At 40.0% G+C, this 21476-nt stretch overlaps 1 protein-coding gene and 1 long non-coding RNA gene across 3 annotated transcripts in view; one reads left to right on the top strand and one right to left on the bottom strand.

Moving 5' to 3' along the window:
* Positions 1 to 2703: 2703 nt before the first annotated feature.
* Positions 2704 to 6635, bottom strand: LOC139775832 (uncharacterized). 2 transcript variants are annotated; one of them, XR_011718946.1, is made up of 2 exons: positions 6169 to 6635; positions 2704 to 6088 (listed from the first exon to the last, which is right to left on the bottom strand). It is a non-coding gene; the product is annotated as an uncharacterized lncRNA (long non-coding RNA). The 2 variants fall into 2 exon arrangements; XR_011718945.1 differs by having other exon boundaries at positions 6173 to 6635.
* A 140-nt stretch (positions 6636 to 6775) lies between these two features.
* LOC139775831 (icarapin-like) overlaps positions 6776 to 21476 on the top strand; it is a 28544-nt gene continuing 13843 nt past the window's right edge. Inside the window, exon 1 of the mRNA XM_071712132.1 lies at positions 6776 to 7009. Coding sequence (XP_071568233.1) covers positions 6943 to 7009 — 67 coding nt within the window. The 5' untranslated portion in view covers positions 6776 to 6942. The remainder of the gene's footprint in view (positions 7010 to 21476) is intronic.

Raw genomic sequence — 21476 nt, 5'->3', positions numbered from 1 at the left:
ATTTTTAAGGCATAATTTCAGCCGATCCGATTTCTTGATCGCACAATTCGGCAGAGTGACGAAGACCCTGACTTACTGGTAACCCGCACGTCGATCGCTCGACCTTAGCACACTTTCCAGCAACTGCATACATGCGCAAATGTTTCTCAAGACCGGCTGCAAGGACGAGTGCACCATCGCGTGAAAATTAGGATATGAAAAAAAAGTACTGAGATAAATATATTCGAAAAATGCCATTACGATTATCCGCTACGACAAAAATTAGATTTACTACGGTGAAATGGAGTATAACCAGATAAATGGATGATATTAGCAACCTCAACGTGTTATATTCTGTTTTTATTAATTTAATCAGCGTAAAAATATTAATTGCATTTTTTCATCGTTTCGTATGCAGCCGTTCGCGCCGGGACCTGGTTTCGCGCTTCATTACGTCCATATTTACGACGGGAATGTTGAAATCAATTTCCCATCCCCCAAGTCCGAATAAAACAGTTACGCGCGACGTATATCTCTGTTTGAAGTGCATTCGTATTTAACTGAAACGCAGCGAACATTCCATCGCCATCGAATTGGAACACTGCAATAATACGTATATTGTTGCGTTGTGTGTACTGGCGTCTAGAATTAGTATCACGTCGATGTCGCACAAAATACTAAGCCATCGAGAGATTGCGGGATCTCAAGCTTAAACGGATACAAACGCGCGCGCTATTGACTTAGGCGAGAAGATTCGTTATTTTTAAGGACAAATTCTCCCTTTTATTCGTTCGCGAGAAATCAAGCGATCTCCCATAACGGATAACGAGGCACGACTTTCTATACGGCATGTATTTCATCGTCGCGCGGACAAATCGCCGTTGTCCTCGTTTGGTGAATGGTATAGTCAATGTATTATACAGCACGGTCACGCTATTGTAAATTGATGCCTCGTCATCCTCCGGATAACTGCGAAAAAAAAACACATATTTTCAATTCGACGTTTCACTGACAAGCGCCGCCGGATGGATCGTATCGACGTGTGTGGTGTAACAGCGAACGGATGCGGAACTGCAGATGGTATGTATTATAATCTGTCACACGAATATCTCATTCATATGCAGAAGAAGTAAGTGCTTAAGTGGACACTTTGCCAGCGCAGACATTTAACGTTCTCGCAATTGGAGAACCCGGGCAAGTACCTGAATGCGGTTGCAAAATTCTTGCGAAAGTTTAGTTAATCTTGAGAATAAATTATTAAATTTCGCGCACACACACACACACACTTCCCTAATGTATCAGGGTATGATATTTAACCGAAACAGTACAATTGGACGCAGTTTCTGCAATGCGGGACCGACTCCAAAACCTAAGCTTTTCCGCTAAAGCAAATTTCGCGAAACATTAGATATATAAAATTCTGCGCCAACGTTATCTCAAATGACCGACTTATAATCCTTCTCAAATACAATTCCATGTTATATGCGTTTTTAGAAAACTCTCCTGTTCATGATCACTTTGCAATACAAAACTAAAAATGGCAAAAAAACACGAAGATGGCGCTTGGTTCCTTATTCAATAACTACATCCAATTAATCGCAATTGTCAAACTAGTTTACAAATCGGAAACTTTAACGCTACAACAATGGAAATATTTTGTAGAACGTTGCAAATAATCGTTTTTCTGATATTTTCGGTGCTTTTTATTATTATTTTATCTTTAGATAAACGCTATCGTTTATTCTTCGCTGTCGCTTTTATTCCAAACATTTGTTAACTTAAAAAACATTTTTTCCCCCATTATACCGACGAAATGTGCGTAACTGTTTTCGGATTAAAATATTTTTGAAAATATTGTTAAACCATGCGCTTTCATTCACCAGCCCTTTCAATTAATACATTGTTTATGCAATTCGATATGCAAACTCACTTTTTTTCCGTTCGTTGCGGAGCGACCGCAACAATACCGTGAGTTTGCCCAACGTGATAAACTTCCAAATTTACACAGGCGCGGTAGAATCTAGGGAAAGAGATAACGTTTGCTGGTATCTGACGCCGTAATATATACAATAAAATGTATTCCCGCAAACTGTCACGCGTTTGACAAACGCGAGAGACTCCGTAATATATTCAATATCTATATATATACAAATATAAACGAGAGGATTATCGTCAAATGTCGGTTTGAATTGACGCGAAGTTACCGCCGCGTAATTTATTCGCGAGCCACGCACATATTCGAATCGGATTAGTTCTTTTATGAATGAAGAAAATAATTGATTCTTCCACGACGTAAATATCGCATGCAAATTCGACAAAAAACTTTAGATCGCTGGCTTAAAAAAAAAAGAAGAACGCATAAACCATGGCCGACGAGAACTATAATCTTACTGGACGCGTCATCCTCGTTATCTGTACATACACGACGGAGGGAAATGCACCTATATATGTGTACGGACGAGGCAATTACGATATTTCTAGCACGAATGACTCAACATCTGCGTCGCACGTCGATCTCACCGGTACCAGTCTTGACGGGGACGCTTATTTGTCACTGATTCATTCATGCCAGAGCTTCCTCCCCCCTCCCGTGTGCGCGGAAAGCTGGTTTTAAGATCAAAATATGATCAGAGATAATATTATGAGGTTTACACCGTTTAAATATGTCTAAGTGCGAACGTGTCATCGAGATAATATATCTCGTCGAGAATATATTTCATTCGATTGATAATTAATAATTTTATTCTTAATTTTGTTACAAAAATTACTTTTACATTATTGTATGTCTCGGAGTATATTTATATATGTATATATTTTTCACATTTTTCTTATATTTCTTAACGATGATCTATTGTCGCATTACTTTCTGTACTTTGAACAAGAACTTTTGTATACGATGCTAGTTACAGTAGTTACCCTTAATCGACTCGGTCTCGAGCTTTTCAAAGGGGAATTACTAAAGTTTAATCGCAAACTGCTTGCGCTTAACGAGCTAATGCGTTTGTCAAATTGCAGACATATAGCAGATTGAGACAGAAAAATTCCCATTATTACCTTACCTTGTCAAAACAGTTATCATTTTGCAAGAATGTGACGGCGACAGCTTGTGCATAGCACTTGTACAGCACTGTTTTATGCGCAGAGAAACAAAATAATTTTAAATTATGAGGTGGTCACATTAGTGTATTTTACAGATATTTTATATACTATATACGATGAAGGATTTTGCTCACCTTATTTTCGTGCTGCGAATTACAATTCTTACAAATACAATGTTCTTATCTCTTAAGGTAGACAAGATAGACAAGACTAAATAACTGTATTTATCGCAGTAAATTACGTGTCGCTATTTATTGGAGTTTTTGCAAGAGAGTCTTCTAGCTATTTTTAGCTAAAGAATCATTTACATTATATAAACGGATCGACGACGCAATAAGACTAGCGAACATTCTCATTTAAATTTCAAAATCAAAGTGCAGCCTCGAAGTAAAATAAAAGCACATTGATATATCCCCGGCAGTACGATTGAGATATCCATATGATACATTGCAAATAGCGAGCATAACCATTTTTTTTTAGCTGTCTGCGGAGATTCTTGTCGCATTTATAAAAAGACAACATGGGGAAGCATGAATAATTAATGAAAATGTTTATATCAGCATATAAAGATACGGATTACAATTAGAAACTAACAATAAGTCAAAATGAAGAAAAAAGTAAATAAAAAGATATCATAAAACTTTATTATGACATTCTAATTTATGTATATTGTCTTCTTCATGAAAATTGCCCAAGGCTGTATTTTAATGAGGGCATACGAGCAGCGAATAAACGTATAATAACGATATCTCCGTATCGTTAACGATGTTTGTCGTTACATTAAATTATTGACGAAAATACGATAATTATACAACAGTCATTTAATTAAAATGCAATATGTCCCTACGTGGTATTTTTCGGATAATCAGGAAAGCTATTATAGATCAGTTTTTTGTGTCCAATCCACGCGATGTCTTCTTTATAATTAAAACACCCGACAAACGTCGTTAACGCGATGCGGGCAAGTCTCTATGGAGTTCGGCGCTCGATATAGGAAACGGAATGCGGAATTTAAATTATGCACGCTGCGTCTCCCGACGCGCCGTTAAATACATTTAGCCGATTGCTCGCGCACTTCACAGTGGCAAGAGTCCACGACGACGAGAGCAGTCGCCTTCGGCTTGCTCGTGTGGCCATTATACCGGCTCTTCCGCATCATAAATTATAGCGGCTGGTACGCTCGGGCCGGAAGGATCGCAGGAAGCGAGCACGGAGCCGAAAACAACAGCGTGATCCACATTGCAATCGACCCGTGAAATGCATTTTCGCGAAATTACCAGCGGCCTGTGAATGAACACGGCGCGATGCGGCGCGCGACGCGACCGATTCGAAAATTCGTCCAAAATCCCGGCTACATCGGACATACGCAATTACTTTTAATCAAACTGTCTGTTGTTTGCAGGCCGCCGTGTGTCGCTGCGGTCACTGAACGCACGACTTAACGGCATTCGACCCGGGCCCAAGCTCTCTCTCTCTCTCTCTCTTTTTCTCTCTTGTTATTAACCCATCGCGCATTTGTCCGTTTGTGACTAATCGCATCGACGAACAATAGCTGACGCAGTTATGCCATGAGCAAGGACTCATTTTATTCTGATGACGCGTGCAAAAAGGCTGCGGTTAAAAAATTGTTTCTTACGATAGGTAAGATGAGGCGCATCATGAAATAAAGACTGGTTTAAGAGTCGCTTCCCAAGAAATCTGAATCAAAAGAAAACAAAGCAATTGTTTCAGATTGCTCGACTGACCAAAGGTTTATTATTGCTTGATGTTAATTCACATTTAGATAATGCTTAAGACTCAGTTACTCGAATACTCTTTTCCTCGAAGGAATGGAAATTATTCGACGTATGGTGAAATGAAATTTCGAACTCATTGTCAGCTAAATTCTTAATTGAATTAATGTAATTGAAATTTATAATTATAATTTTATACAATTTAATTTATCTGAGGCAGTTATTTCGATGAATCTATTTGATATGTTTATTGCAGCTTTAGCTTCAGTTTCCGCTGTTAACTCAGCGTTAGACGATATCTTTCAGGTAGCAGCTATCACAATGATATGTTACGGTAGCCGGAAATACCTAGAGCGATAATAGGTGCAAGGTTAAATTCATACGCGGTAGAGAGACGACGAAATGGACGTCGCATAATGCCACATTTATCTATTACAATGAATCGCCCGTGTCTATTTTTGCTACGATTTTGCGCAGAGCGCACAATATGAATCGCGTGCGATGGAAAATCTATGAAAGTAACGTAGTGAGGAGTGCGTGTTCGTAGCTTATACCTTATTTGAGATGATGAAAAAAATATATGAATTACACGATTCCAACTATTCTTAGAAAACGGCATGGTTACATAAATATACAGTCCTGACGTAACCGATCACAAGGTCCGATCGCGTATACCTAATAACAGGGTGTTTCACCTCGCAATTACTGCTTTTATCAACATGTAACGGCGAAATTTATAGGTATAGCTTTTACGAATAATACTGAAACGCCGCACTGCAAAGACATAATTTTTATTCCGAACATATTTCACCTTAATTTACTGTTAACTTTATACTAAACGCAAATATTCTCTCGAGTACCCTTTTAATACAGGTCTTTGTAGAAGCTTGACATCTTTGCATTTTCATGTCTCCAAGTAATTTTAAAAGATTATAAACAGATTATAGTCTCTTCGCGAAAGCGTCAATTTAGTCTAGACGCTAGAATTTTGTGCGGTAACAATTTATTCGAAGTAATCTGTTACGTCTTCGCGGTTGTAAAAGTAGCTCGTGTCTCAGGGTTAAGCATCTTGTCAGGCAAGTCTCGTCTGGTTCCGAAGTTTCTCGGCGGTTCATGTAACAGACTTCTTACGCGAAAGCGCGCAAGCATGGCAACCGGTACACCGATGCGTGCGTAAGGCGGCCCGCATGTACACACAAGCTTGTTGTGAGACGCACGATAATTATCGTGTTCCGCTGCGCTAGTTCGCCCGCTACACCGCTGCACCGCTGCGGTTTCTGCAATAATAATAATAATAGCCCGCATTACAATACACACACACACACAGACGAGAGCATATACACGCACGATCGCTTACGTACACACTCGCGTACGCATATCACCCTCGCTTACGCCACGTGCGTACGATAAGGATCCTCCGTGCGAGGCGAGCCACCGTCTCCTCTGTGACCCGTTTTCATCAAGATTGCAAAATTTCTCAACGTCTCTCTCAGCCTAAAACTGAAACTGTTATTCGCGCCATTTGTCTTCGGGTTTTTTTTTCTCGGAAGGTCTCGTGAGTAATGGTTTTCGAACTAATTGCAAGTCGACGACAGCCGCGATAACGTTCGCGGTGTTTACTCGGAACAGGAATATATTACTCACGACGTGTTATGGACTTAGTCTGGCACTCGCATAATTATCAATACACGCGCGATTGTTCGTCGACTTGTAGAATCGCTGTAAAAATCGTAGACACGATTGTCGGTGCACATTATACTTGATCCGATAACTACGTAGAATTATAGAGATTGCCGATACCAGGAAAAGCCGCGACGTGACTCAAAATCGCGCGCCGCGCTTCGCTCGCGATCACGTGACTCCGCGCCACGTGACGGCCGTTTCGGCGCTCATTGGCGCGTCCGCGATCGGGGGATCGCATATAGCCGTGGCGCGGGCAAAAGCCGCGGGGCAAAGCGTCGGTGTTTTCCACGAGCCGGTCTGGCAAGTAACCTTGATCCTTTCGCGAGTCGTCGTACGTGACAGCCGTCCGTTCGGGTGGACCGTTTTAGTGTCGATCGAGGCATCGTCGAGGTAGCAGGCGGTCCCTGGTCAGTTTCTCGAGTTGCCGACGTTCCCTGAGTGCGTCAGAATGAAAACGTTCGTCTACGTTCTTCTTGTTGCGGCGTGCTTCGTCGCGTGCGCACGCGGATTCCCAAGTGAGTGCGACATTCTTTTTTCAAATTAGACTTCGAATTTTCTTTTTTTTTTTTACTTGCGCGCACGTCTCGAATAACTGTATCACGGATATAAAGATCGAATTTCCACGACGAGCTGTCGTGGAGATTTTCAAGCTTACGCGCTACGTCGTGACGTCAGCGTTTATTGTATTCAAAATACGTTATAAAATTCCTGTTAACTTTCCGATGTCTAAATCAGTTTTTAGCTTGGTGTCGATTGTAGTGAACGTGATTATATTCCTTAATTAAATTCTGGTTTCAAGAGTTCTCGCAAGAAAATCGTTCTGTATTATTCTTCTTAGCGCCAAGTATTTTCTCGTTTAATAATCACTCGTCAATTGAATCTAAATTAAGACAACTGTTCATGATTGCAATTTAATTTCGTAATTGCGATTTTTTAAGTAAGTAGCGTTCGACATAATTATCCGTCATTTTCGTCAACGTAATATTTTATGGAATAATATAATTTTATACCGATCTCTCTCTCTTAATTTAGAATTGCCGTTTAACTATTATTTAAAATTGTCGTTCGTAATCTTCTTAAGATAGTTCATTTATAACTATAAACCGGATTGTTGAAGTCGGTTAATGGAATATTCCATTGTGCTATAATCGGTTCTTTCGATTTCAAAATGTGCAGCTATGCGACAAAATGCTATGTTAAATCAATAAAAGTCGATGTGGTAAAACCACATTTAAATTAATGTCGGATAGCGAATTAATAGTGCATCTGCAAGCTCTTTGTTGGTGGATCGAATAAGTAAATATTTCAGTTAGCTTATAGATTCAGATCGCAAAAAAAATATTTATTATATTTAACTTCTTGTCCTTTTTAAATAACCAAATATAAGTGCACCATGATATATGTACTATATGTCGAGGAAACTCAAAGCTAAATAATTTGTAAACTCGTAGTTTAAACATTTGACGAATAAATTATTGAAACTTCCGGTGAAACAGAGAGATAGATAGATAAAGAAAGCTCGAATCTTCACCATCCTAGGTCTTAATTACGATCGTAATGGTAATAAAACGCAATCTACATATTCACGCCTATATTCTATGCACTCGTCGAAGCACCGACATTTATCGCGGCTCCGTTTGTCGCGTTAAACGATTCTTCGAGATTATTTTCGGTTCGCGACATTTATGCGTCGTTATAAGGCAAGACGGGTGCTCCCGGCCGGCGAATATCGCGATTGAATGTCAGGTCACGAAGAAATCGTGGAAGCAGATAGCACGCTCGAACTACTTAAGGCCGTTGTTTACTCGATTACAACTCGATATGAAATTCACTTCCAGCCATAGACTTTGCTAATTAGCATCGGACCCGATTTTGCGAGACGGGAACGGCAGAAAGCTCGTTTAATTGGAGCTGCTACGTCCCCAAGATAATTGTCCGAGCGAGTTCCCGTCGAACTCCAATTTATTCCTCTTGATTTTAATGTAACTTTATCTCTCGGGCCGACATTTGTGTGTCTCGACCGTTTTCAACCGTGCAGAAATCTTTACAAAAATAAATCGACCTGGCTTTTCCGGCAAATTGCGAATTACAATTTCGTCGCTAATTTATCAAGACCCTCTTCTATATCGGAATTGAAAGTTCAATTACTTTGCGTTATATTCATAAAACAGTTTAACATACAACTCGTAAAACGTTTTTACTTGTAAAACGGTTTGATTAGTAAATATAATAATTTTGAATGTAATAACTTTTCGAGTATCGAATATAATGTTCCTTTAAATTTCTTTAAAATAAATGAGAAACATTTTAATTATTTAAACGAATATTATTTATTATTTATGAAATTATTTTTTTATAATTTTTATATAATTTTTGTATAATATTAATAATGTAACGTTAAACTTTCATTTCGGCTTTGTGCAGTGCATTTTGGAATGTGAATACGTTCGTTTCCTCATCTGTTTAAAAATATCGTTTATGATTTTTACGACGCAAGCAGCCCTGCGTCTAAAACATATTAACGAGTTTGCATTCGAATAATTGTACATGCATAAATGCATGCCGCATTATTGCGGAGAGCAACATTTGTAAAACAGTCGCGGAACTTTGTGCATATTCGTTGAAGCACCAAATGATACGAATATTTTAACCTGCAGTGCCATCGTGACGCGCCACGCGTATTACGGTACGTTCTGAATAACTTCGAGCTGTGAAACAACGATCAAAGCTTTCAGATTGTTAATTGTTATTGCAAAAGATACCGGGAGAAATACGCGGCGGACGATAGTCGAGCCTCAGGGGAGAAGTTTCGTAATTATTGAATCATTAGTGGCCCGTTCGGCAGTGGCAGGCGAGCAGGCGGCGCGTACAACCATACAATTAAATTTCTTTCGCCATGGGTGAGCGCGTTACGCGTCCGTTGTTACTTCGGTGAGGAGTATGACGCCTCCGGCGAGGTGTTTCTCTTAACGTGATGCACCTGCCAGTTTCCATGCCGCGAAATTTCGCCGTTACAACGCGGTCTCCGCAGGAGAGAGAACGTCTGCTCTCATTACGCTCGCTGACAACCGGGTGACAGCCGGATAATAATGTAATTTTTGAGACTTCCCCGGGACGGCGGCGGCGGCGACTTGCCAACAAGTTACGAAAATCGAGTTTCGGCGAGTTTCGATCGCGGTGAGCTTCGCTTCGTTCGCCTCGCGCCCGGATTGGCAGATAGGTGGCGGTTTGTAAGCATCAAACAGCGCGAGTCCTGTCACGGCGGGGTATAAGCAGATTGCGCTTAATCCTATTAAGAACACATAATCGTCACTGCTGGGTAATCGCACGTCGCTTCCAAGACGAGAGGCTGCGTAATCACCTGCAATCGTAAATCTCTTTTGTGCAACAAACATGACGTTTAGTGCCGCGTTTAGCGACGGCGTGCTCTCTGCTCCGCTCGCTGCTCTGCGGTTTATCTGCGCGAGTAATTGTACTTTATGCAAAAATCGATACTATATAATAATTTTCTATAGCGATAACAGTCGAATTTGCGAGCCGTTCCATCGGGCATATGTGTGCAGGCGTATAAAGGGAGATACGCTTGTTAACGATCAATTATGTTGCTACTCGATTTCTATATATTTCAAATTACATAAGATATCGGCACGATTTACAGATGCCACGTATGATTTCATAAACTTCAGAATATAAAGTTACATATACGTTTACTTTTTCGACCAGACAGTCAATGTTCAATTTTACTCAACGTTATCGAAATTAGCTTTCGTAACGCTGATACTGGTGTACTAGTATGTATTTATCTCATTACGCCAATCGCGGTCGTATTAATAAGTATTTTCCGTTTCATTCAATACACTAGCGCGAGTCATCATCGTACATCATGCACGCGAGTAAATTCGCGTTCGCGTAAAAATGTGTCTTATGTGTCGCGTTAATCACTCAATTCGCTCGACGCCAATTACAGCGGGAAAAAAATCGTGACTAATTACACCTCACCTCGTTTGGTCTCCGAGTAGTTGATTCAGTCGTCGTCGCCTGTCTATTGCACAATCCGGTAATGCCATTCCTTCTTCCTATGTTCCGCATCGCGTTCGACGAGCCTCCTGTCGCCGGCCTTCCCTTTCACCCGCCCGCTTCACACGTGCAATCGCACCGGTGCACGTGTACGTATTATATTGCCCGCGCGCGGTACAATGCGGATGCGTGACGTACACGATAGCGCAGCACGATTGCATGGGCAAAGAGCAATAATGTACCTCTGGTCGGATACTTTTATGCCCCTCCGTTTTTTGCCGTTAAGAAATTCTCTCACCTCGATCTCACGTAATTTTTACAGTGGACGACAACGCCAACACGCATCACCTACGGCTGTATCGTATTTATGAATTTATAATGATAAAAACGATATATCTAATATAATTTAAGCATTCCTCTTCTCCTTTCTTTCAATGAAGAAAGAAGGAGAAGAAGAACGCTTCAAAGCATTTGTAGCGTCAAGTGGACCGAATGTACATTTATCTGTGATATTTCCCTTGGAAAAATTCAAAAAAAAAACGACGAAAGACATTTCTACCAGTCATCATTATTTTTCTCGCTCGCTGTATACCTCGCGCGACTCCGTACGTGGAGTGTCCTTGCGGCTTAGTTCGTTGTGCACCTCCGTATCTGGAGGCGAAGTGCTGCCGCGGATTATGACCAACTCATATTATTTTCCTGTCGCGAACAGCCTGACCCCGTTGACGTAGTGTTGGGCTTGCCTTGAGTGGCAGTGGCACCGCGGAATATGCCTCCATTAAGTATGCAGCCTGCGTCCCCGCCGTCGCCTTACAGCCATTTAAATGAAAAAAGGCAGTACGCCGCGAACTTTTTGTCGGCGCATCTTTTTTTTTATTTTGTTTCTCCCGTCTCTCCGACGTAGTCCTGAGGTCAATATCTCGACTGCGATTCTGCGCAATTAACTGCATAGAGCAAAACCTATCCTGTAGACACGTGATCCGACAGTTACGAGCGATGATTAATCTGTAACGTATTCGGTAATAAAAATAAATGCACGTAAATTCAAAACAGCATAGAAGCGTAAGAAGTTATATAGTACATTAAATCTATAGAATTACTCTTATCTAACAATTTCGTATATCAGACGTGTGCTTCAATATTATTCATATCTTTAAAGCGAATATTTCCGATAGGTCAATGAAACTCTAAATGTGAAAACGGTATCTATAATATTTTTACTTCGCTCCGCCGTTAATTCAATCTAAAATCTAAATATACATATCTAAATTCAATCAATAATAAGACATCAAAGGAGTATCGTGTGATATAAAGATTAATATAATTATATTGTCAATAAATATAAATATATATGTAAGATTAAATGCATATCGTTTCAAGGAAATATTACTCGCACATTTAAATTTTTAGTTGAGTATTTTTTCATAAAGTAAATTGTCAGCCTTTACACGTACAATCTTTTTATTTGCGCAAAAGTCCTCTTCGGAGCAATTTGTTATGGGATATCGTGGGATAGGGTGTCTCCTAGGCACACGACATAAGATGAAACGAGTATACATTTCAGGATTAAAGTAAAGCGCGTCCTTAGCTTCAACTCGTGCACTTTTGTCCCGACAATGCATTTTACCATGCGCAGCGTGTAATTTGCGTAAGTAACATGCTGTTATAATAACATTTATACAAGGGTACCATACATTGCCTTGTGTAATCTAAGCCTTAGAGCCTTTGCTCGTTCCCTAAGTTTCGGACAACTAATCACCTACACGCTGCTGAGCGTATGGCACAAGAATAAGAAGAGGAAGAATCTTTAGAACATACATAATTGCAATTTATATTAAGTAATTTGTGAAACAAAAGCGAAAATGAGAAAATGTCTACATTGTCTACAAGTAATTTTTAAATTTTCAGAAAGTAAATAATGTACCTACTGCCACTGATGTCACAGAGATAATTAATATTTTATAATAAAATGCATTGTGAGAAGAATTAATTTATAATTTTATAAATTATTCGCGTGTCAAGGCTGATTTACATATATTTATTGGTCGTTCACATCGTGCTAGGTATAATATCGACATTGGACCTTGCTTAAAAGCACGAACACTTGCGATGCCATGGCCGTTATAGTGATTTAACGGCGTCGTTTAATGCAACATGTATCGTCGCGATCGTGCATATGTGTGAAAGAAACGCCGCCGTTAAACATCACGCATAAAAGTCTTTACTGGCAGGTAATTTGCCTATCGCCATTTGCTGCACACGCGCAGCAATGAAGCGGTAGATAATAAAAACATTATTCGGGCGTAGTTCTCGAATCAAACAAATCATATTGCGCATTCACGTGGAAAATGCAAACGGTTTTAAAGAGAAAGACTTACTCTTCAACGCGACGCTGCGCTTTGTCTACAAAATTTATGCGGGAGAAGTATTTTTAATCCTTTAATCTTAGAGAGTCTGGCTATCGCATATATAGGTTTAAATAATTTTTTTAAAATTTTATTTTAGTAGTAGTATATCACGAAATTTTTTTAAGGTAGTAAATTTATAATTCTACGCATTTAAAATGTACAAGAGACAAGAGTCATGAGAGGAACGCATTACGTTGACAGTATCTGCGCATTAAATTTACATTCGCCTGATTTGTTATTCCAGGAAATTTTTAACGTGCATTTTTCCTGCTTTCTTCCAACCTTCTATAATCGCACAATCGAAAACTATTTCGACCCAGACTACTCTTACGATCTAATATTTTATGAAATGAATGTCAAGAACGTTTTTTAAGTTACCGAAATAACGACGAACGAAACTAACGAGACGTAAAAACTCTTCAATTAAATAAAATCGAATAAAACTTTACATGCGAAACTTTCCGTATTAACGCTTTCGCGAGAAGCAAGAAAAGGAAATACAGCCAGCTTTAGGAAGCGATTACGAAAAGGACGAGCTCGCCGTCAATATTCACGAAACGATAAAATCGAGTTTTGTGTTTAGCAACTACTATATGGCCACGTATTTACGAGCTTTAGCTTTGCCATTTTATCATATTTGCGACTGCTGGTCATAATAATTATTATAATGTACGAATACATTTGCATAGTTTATATCATAAGCTTTCCAGGTCACGAAAATTTTTATAAATGAGTCAATATTAAAGGTTAAATTTTTTTTAGTATTTTATTCTCAAGAGTTTTTTTTGACGTTACATAGTAATCAACTTAGTTTATAAAATTGGCTTAATTAACTGTTATCACGTCTAAACGATGAAGCGACACTAAAACAATACAAATGCGCTTTTAAGTAAAAACAAATAGAAAAAATACTTTATCGGGAAATATCACAGAAGACAAACACTAATGTGCAGCGCACAAAACGCGCAACGTGCCGTAGCCATTCTTGTTGACGTAAAGAATTATGGGATGGCCGTTCGGGTCAGTCGGCGGCAGACAATCCAATTACCCGCGAGTCGCGAAGCCATAAACTGCCGCGACCCTTGGCGATGGTGGCGGCGGGAGAACGATAGAGTAATTATGAATAGGTGAGTGCATATCGCGCACGGACATCGAAATCGGATCTGCCGGGTGGAAATTCGTTTGAAACCAATCATTAGCGCTTCCCTCGTCTCATCTCGCTCGCTCGCTCGCTTTTTGTCGCATATATCGCGCCGCCGTAATCGCCGCCTTTCCGAAAGTCTAATAACGAGGATAACGAATATTCCTCCGAAACAAATTGAAATCCAATCTCGCGTTTCGCCGAATCTGTCGGGAGCAAAAGTCAATGCACCATTGATTTTCAGCAGTGGCAAGCGTGACCTCGCCGGGAGGACTTACCGTATAATTTCAGGAGGTATGAAACGGTTCGATCCACAGGCACAAGAAATAGATTTTCGTCGATTTTTGGAATCAACAATTATAAAAGCAAAGGTTTTTGCGCGTCAGTCTTGGCTGTACCTTGAAATAATATTGCAAAGGGCACAACTCGTGGCGTGAGGATTATTGAAAATAAGATACGTATAAGTTACGATTGCGGAATTATTCGCGTATATATAATTATCGGTCGGGAAATAAACGTATCTCAGAGTAGAGTAATATACTAATATTTTGTGAAGGAGAGAACAAGGTGTTAAATAAATCATCTAGAAAAGAAGATTAATGGAGTTTCCAGTTCAATGTAGGGATACGCAAGATAACGGGGATAGTACGAAACTTTTTTTTCCTTTCTCTTTTTTTTTATATATGTCTCTTGGAATCATGTTACGCGTACATTAGTTACGCGAAAAATGACGCATTTGGTAGACATGAAAAAATGAAGATTCTCTGTATATTTCCGTACATGCGACCTCGACAGTCTCGTGATAATAAGCATATTGCATATAGAAACGGCGCAGGTATAACGGTGACTAATTAGCAACAAGCTGATTGTGTGTTTAAAGGTTCTCAGAAAAAAGTATGTAGCCATAATCAAGTCTTTGTTCCCTGACAGGGAGAAGAGAGATATGCGTGTCAACTGAAATAGGAGAATATATTACGTATCGTGAGCAGTTTGTTTTCCATCATATCTATTCGCGTAAATTCTAAGCTGAGCGATAAGAAAAAAATTGCACATATTATCTTGTGAATTTTAAGTGCATAACATTAATTATATCTAAATAATGTTAAATAATTTAAATGTTATTTTCAATTAATTTTTAACTTAAAATTATTAAAGTATATTAACTTAATGTATTCAAAATTATTGACTTGAAATTATTAAAATAAAATCAGGAAATCTACAAATGGATATTTATTTATTATCGATGCTTGCAGAAAAAGACATTTGCCTTTTGCATCTAATTTAAAAAAAAAAAGAATATATATGTATATTCCGTCATTAGTAGTATCTTTATCGGGTCTATTTTCGAATTGTCTTGAAAGATGCGTGATAGCATCTTATATCACGCTCAAAATCCCTAAGCGCGTCACATCTCATAGAGCTCTTCTCTCCTTTTAACCGCTCACGCAACATTCACTGAGCCGAGGCGTATAATCCGTGCGTCTCAAGTATTTAATGCCGTTGAAGAACGTGAAGGAATTTATCGTCGAGACATCGTATTGATCTTTACTTAAGCGAAGCGACGTACACGCGCGTGTGTCGGTAATCCTCGCTTTGCGTGATCATCGCATTTCCGAAAACCACCGTGGTGTGATCGATAAAATCGTGCGGAAAAAGCGCGCGAAACACAACGAGCGCTCGTATTTTCGTTCGCAAAAAAAAGCCTTTCCGGCTTAACGCGAATCGGATTAACACGGTAGTCTCCGATAATGCGGGATAGCGCGCAAATTCGGGACCATCTGCATCCCGTGCTGGAATGCCTTTTATCCTTGTATAGCAATTCGTTTGAACACGAGAGAATTTCCATTTTTGTTTCGCGAACGAAATCTGATGTTTCAACGCGTCTAACTAGGTCTGTGATCTAGATATCATAGAATTTCTGTTTTATTTGTGACAATCAAATCGTTACTCATTAGATTAGGAGTAATATTTTTGCAACGCATTCTAGCTTTTGAACTATGCATTTGTCAAATAATACGTTTCATCGATGTACAAGAAAAGATATGACAAATTACGAGATATGAGACAACAGGATAAAGTACCTAACGGCTTCCAATCATCGTGCAAGAGTGTCTATTTATCACTCGCTTTATCATGATCTTATATTTATCGTGATGCAATGTGCATAAGTAATACTTCCTATTATCCTGCGATCAATTTCTGCGCTACTCTAATGTATGAATCTATATTTTAAAACTACATTTATCACAGATATAACTTTTCACTTTACATACATTTTATTTTTATCGCGCATGAAATCATCTTCACAACATATTAAAAAAAGGAAATGTTTAGAAATTCGCTTGGGTATACTTAATTCGACCCAACTGGCCAACTTTATTCAAAGGAACGCTACGTTTCGACCTCGGGTTTAGGTCCTTTTCAAGCGTCACATATACAAAATTGTTAATTAGTTAGGCATACCTTCGTTTCCGTTGAACACCATTTTTAGGTCAAAGGTGTATGTTAAAAACAGCAAAATTTGATAATTATATCGCCAGTAAGTGAAATGTTTAGTCTGAAGAATCTATATGTAACAATTTCACAGATGCTAGTACTATAAATAGCGTCAACTCGTGTCCAATTGAAGACGTGTGTGTGCGACTTGGAATACGGTCATAATTTTAAGATTTCATTATTACGTCATTTAACACACCTGGGGAGCACAGTCTGTTACGCAATATTGCTACTTAACGTGTAATGCACTGAAGGCACCTAAGTCACGTTGAGACTTGGGCGTCTTTAGACTCCACACACGTGTATATCCTCGGCGCTCAATGCACAGGCGATAAACCCTCAAATTCTCGATTCGTAATTTCTGTGAAATCGAACCTACCGAACCACCCCATGTACGCAGGGTGCGTAATACGGTGCCGCGACTGCCGCGTGTCAATCTGATGCATTTGCCTCCACTCAGCGTGCAATAACTCCTTCGAACGCGCGGATGATGTACGAGCGAGTTATTCACACGCGAATTCGCTTGCGCTTGTGTGTATACGTGCGTGTGCGCGTGTGCCGTGTGCGTTCTATACATCGAGCGAGTCATACCACACGGCGTGCAAGTACTTCCAAGTTATTACGCCTTTGACATCGAGTACGTACTCGTGTGGTACGCGCTATTTCGATTCCAAGTTTCATAATGTCGGGGCTCTGCGCTAGCAACACCACTTCCCGTTTCATCCACCTCGATTGGTAGGTGCCCCTGTCTATCCTTGCCATAACCCATCCGTTGAAACTGCAACTTTGATATAAGCGAAAGCCGGCGCGTCGTGTCGCTCTCACAACAAGATCAGGAAAATAATATGGGGACCCCGCCACATGTTTCATTTCACTCCTGTCTACAATACAATTTTTTTTTCATTAAATTAAATTTTAAGTAAAGTTTCTTTTTGAAATTACTTCCCTCTATCATGATTTTCTCGCATGCTCGATTTATTCGTATTACCATATCTCTTTCACCTAATTCATTTTTTGTATACAATTAACAATTAGAAAAATTACATAACTACTTGGGAAATTGCAGTTTACAAAAAATCTAATTTCTTTTTCCAAGCTAGGAATTTATCGCAACGATTGGCAAGTTCGTTGTTTCTACGTCTAAAAATGTATACATTTAATTTAGCTGTAGATAAACTTTCATAATAATTGTAACTAATCTATATAAATGCGTAACGTGACAAATATTTTATGGAATGGATGAAATTCTGTTAGAGCAAAAAGACTCTACAGAATTTCTAAAGCTCTCTCTGGGACCGGATGCACTTGCAGTTATACGTACTAGAAGACGTCACAGCGAGCGATAGGTGATGCAATGAGACAGCTTCCTCGGAGATTGTGAACGGTTTTTTCTCGAGCTCGCGATATGCACGAGCTGCGAGATATTACCTTTTTTCTCGGCTTTTTACCTGTTCGTGTCTGCTATCGATTTTTCACATTCCTCTTCGCATCGAAAATATTCTCGCGTCGGCAGACTCATTTTCAGCGCAATCAAGTCGCTTGAAATAACTTCGACGAGACATTAAAACACGTTCAAGAAAATCACTGAAATTCCGCGCGCTTTGTTACCGCATAAAAAAAATATATGAAACGAGTATAAAGAGCGCGGGATAAAGAATTTAGATGATCGAAATAATTTGGGAAATAATTTTTCGACTCGGCGGTGACATCTTGTTCCTTACATAATGCACGTGTACACATTACACCGTCGACGAGTTCTCTCCTTCCGCCTCTTTCTTCTCACTCAGCATTTTTGCTGTAAAAACATACGACCCGCAAGCCTGAGAGCCTCTTGGAAATTTAAATAAACGTAAAAGCCTGCGTCTCGCGTCGCTAACGCAAAGTTTAAGGAATTTTAATAAAACGTCGGCCGTAGTTACCGTACGACTTAAGGAGCGCTCTAAAAAGTGTAACGTCGCGCGATCGTAATATCTTTGACAAATATTTATCCGTCCTCACGTGATGGCGGGTGGTGGTCCGCGGTAAAATACACGCGTCGCGCGATAGAGTGAAAAGGGAAGCATATTTTACGAGACGTCGCGGTGCGCGCAGCGGCGGTGTCGGACCTGTAATTTCTCGTTCCAACGGGGCATGCATTTTTTCATGCAGTTACATCTCTTCCGGTAAACAGACTAAATAAATTACGAGGCTCGTCCGCCGACAATCGAGCGGCCGGTCCCTGTACCTGTCCCGTTTCGTTCGAAAAATGTGTATCGGTGGAAGAGACGTAAAACACGAGAGAATCACATACTGTTTCACCGCCGGCGAAACGAAGATGGTGTAAATTCATATAGAGGTGAAACAAATTTGGATTAACGAAAACACAGTAAAAAATTTACCTAATCCTGAAGGGTGAAAATAATTTATCTATAGTCGTGTGCAATTACGCGAGACAGAATTCTAATTTCGGGTATTTTTCTCTTCAGATTTGAACTGCGAATTAACTTGTTTGGACGAAATAATCTTGAAGCAGAAGAGGAAACGTAGAATATATCTTTAAACAACCAAGTGAAATATTTTGCCCTCCGGACAAATTTGCACTGTTCGAGGGCGAGGAACCCGAGAGCTTCGCGCAAATAGGCGATATCTCCGTTTTATAAATAACGCGAGCATAATACTCGAACTTCCCAGTTAATTAAGCGCTCCATTAATATGATATTACGCTGTAAACAAAGGCAATTTCCCCGGAATCTGCGCGAAATGGTTCGAAATTTTATTGCTCCTCGTTCTCCGTAATCGCTTATAATCCACAGGTATTTGTAACTATCGTTCGATGCGAACTTGTTAAGCTGTTAATTTGATGCATCGTCGTCGTCGGTAGCGAGCATTTTTCATGGCGGTTTTATCGCGCAAGCTCCTATTACGAAACTTTCCTACGCGTTTAAAAACGGATAATATCCCTAATAGTAGAGAGAGAGAGAGAGAGAGAGAGAGAGAGAGAGAGAGAGAGAGAGAGAGAGAGAGAGAGAGAGAGAGAGAGAGAGAGAGAACGCTCGCAATAACAATAGAAATCATCATCTATTCACGTCAATTTCGATGAATCGGATTAATACTCCGTTTGATTGACGGCATCATTATCTTCTGCGGTAACTGCCGCTATACAGGTCGTCTTCAGCAAACCACGCTTACTCTTAACGATGCAGTAAGATGACGCGTTTTGAATATCGCGAACGGAAAGAGACGGAAAGGGAAAGTTCTCTTTCCATTAGTGTGTCTGCTGTCAAATTTTGTACGAAATACGCTGAAGTTTCGAGACGAACTTTCGACGTACTTCAAGTGCTAATTAAAATATAAAGAATACCATTGCGCGTATGCAGCTGCATTCGCCGTATAATATAACATGTACATATATACTCCCCATAAAACTACTAATACTTCACCGCAATTACTGTAATTGCCTTATATCGAACCGCTGCACGTTGGGTCGATCGATAAGCATTCCAATTAATTAAGCATTCCGACCGGCCCACGACGATTGCATATCCCAAATCTCTAATCGTCGTGTATTCTTGTTCGGAATACAGTTTATTACTTTCAAAAACGAAACAAAAAGAGCCGCTAACTTGATACCTGATCTTGTAATCTTCATTAATCGGCAAGTTGGTGAGTGTTGGTCGCGAAACTGCTATCGAGCAGGGCTTAGGGAAAGCAAAATAAAAAGAGAAAAATGAAATTTGTGCACACTAGAAAATCGATTTCAACCGCGATAAGAAAGAATTTATGTGCGTTTGTATTCTTAATTTTTGCTGTGTTTTTTCTCGCAGTTCTATGAGAATTCATAATCACGCAAATTGCGAACTATATACTTCGATATTCATTCGTAAAGTTAGTTCGCGATCCTAATAGAATCCACATGTGCGATAATTCGAGGAGAATACCGGTAATATCTGACGATACTCGTCACTCTTTTCGCCGCCGGAGGATATCTGTTTTTGACAGCTACACACGTGGGTGGGGTGGTGGTCCACCCATAAGAAGTGGAATTTTGCCAGCCGCTTCCGAGGACGCTGTGAAAACGCCGAACTTCAGGGGCGAATCTGTTCGTAAAAGGATCTTTTAAAAATAATTTTAACGCTAGATAGGATCTTTTAAAAAATAATTTTGTCCGGAAATATTCGTTGATAATACATCACGTTTTCTTTAATGTCTCCTTGATATTCTCTCCCGCGTACGTCCTAAAAGTTTCTCGGAAATTTGTCAGCCTTGGTTCGCGAAACGCGTTCACCATCCGTTCCTGGTGAAACTTCTATTTCATCCTGCAGTCAATGGCAGTCGCACCGCGACGCTGCGACTCGCGCTCACAACGTATCCCCCCTCCCCCCCCTCCGCATCCGCGTTACCCCCTTTTTACCGCGGTACCGCATTAAGCCCGCCTAATGTCACTCGAAGAAACGACGGACGGGGTTGGAGCGGAGAAAAGTGGAAAGTATAAAAAACGAGCGGACCCGATAGATCGATCCGGCGGAAATTTCTCAGGGGAACAACGCCCGTGAGCGCGGCGCGCGGTGCCGCAGGCCGTTCAAGCGCTATCCTACATCCATCACGCAGAATTTGCACATTGGTGCCGGACAACTAGATTTACTGGCGAAATACCCACCACGGCGGTGAGGGCGGCCCGGTAATCACGAAGGAGTCCACGCAATTTATAAGGCGTATATAAATTGAAAATTATTTACAGAAAGAATTAATTCCGTTGTAGCGTGTATATTTGTATGAATATTTATATCGCTCTTCATACTAATGTAGCTCCTTAACGCGCGCGCGCGCGCGCGCACCGCGTGAAAGCACCGAATGTTATATAACCAATCTAGCAAAAAATTGTCACAGATTATATTTTTGAGGTAAAAGCGTACCTTCGTTCTCTCAATTAAACCGCAAAAA

This window comes from Temnothorax nylanderi, unplaced genomic scaffold, assembly GCF_030848795.1.
Source record: "Temnothorax nylanderi isolate EJ_2023f unplaced genomic scaffold, tnyl_v1.0 TNYL_tig0106_pilon, whole genome shotgun sequence".
Taxonomy (NCBI): domain Eukaryota; kingdom Metazoa; phylum Arthropoda; class Insecta; order Hymenoptera; family Formicidae; genus Temnothorax; species Temnothorax nylanderi.
This window is presented reverse-complemented; position numbering and strand designations above follow the sequence as displayed.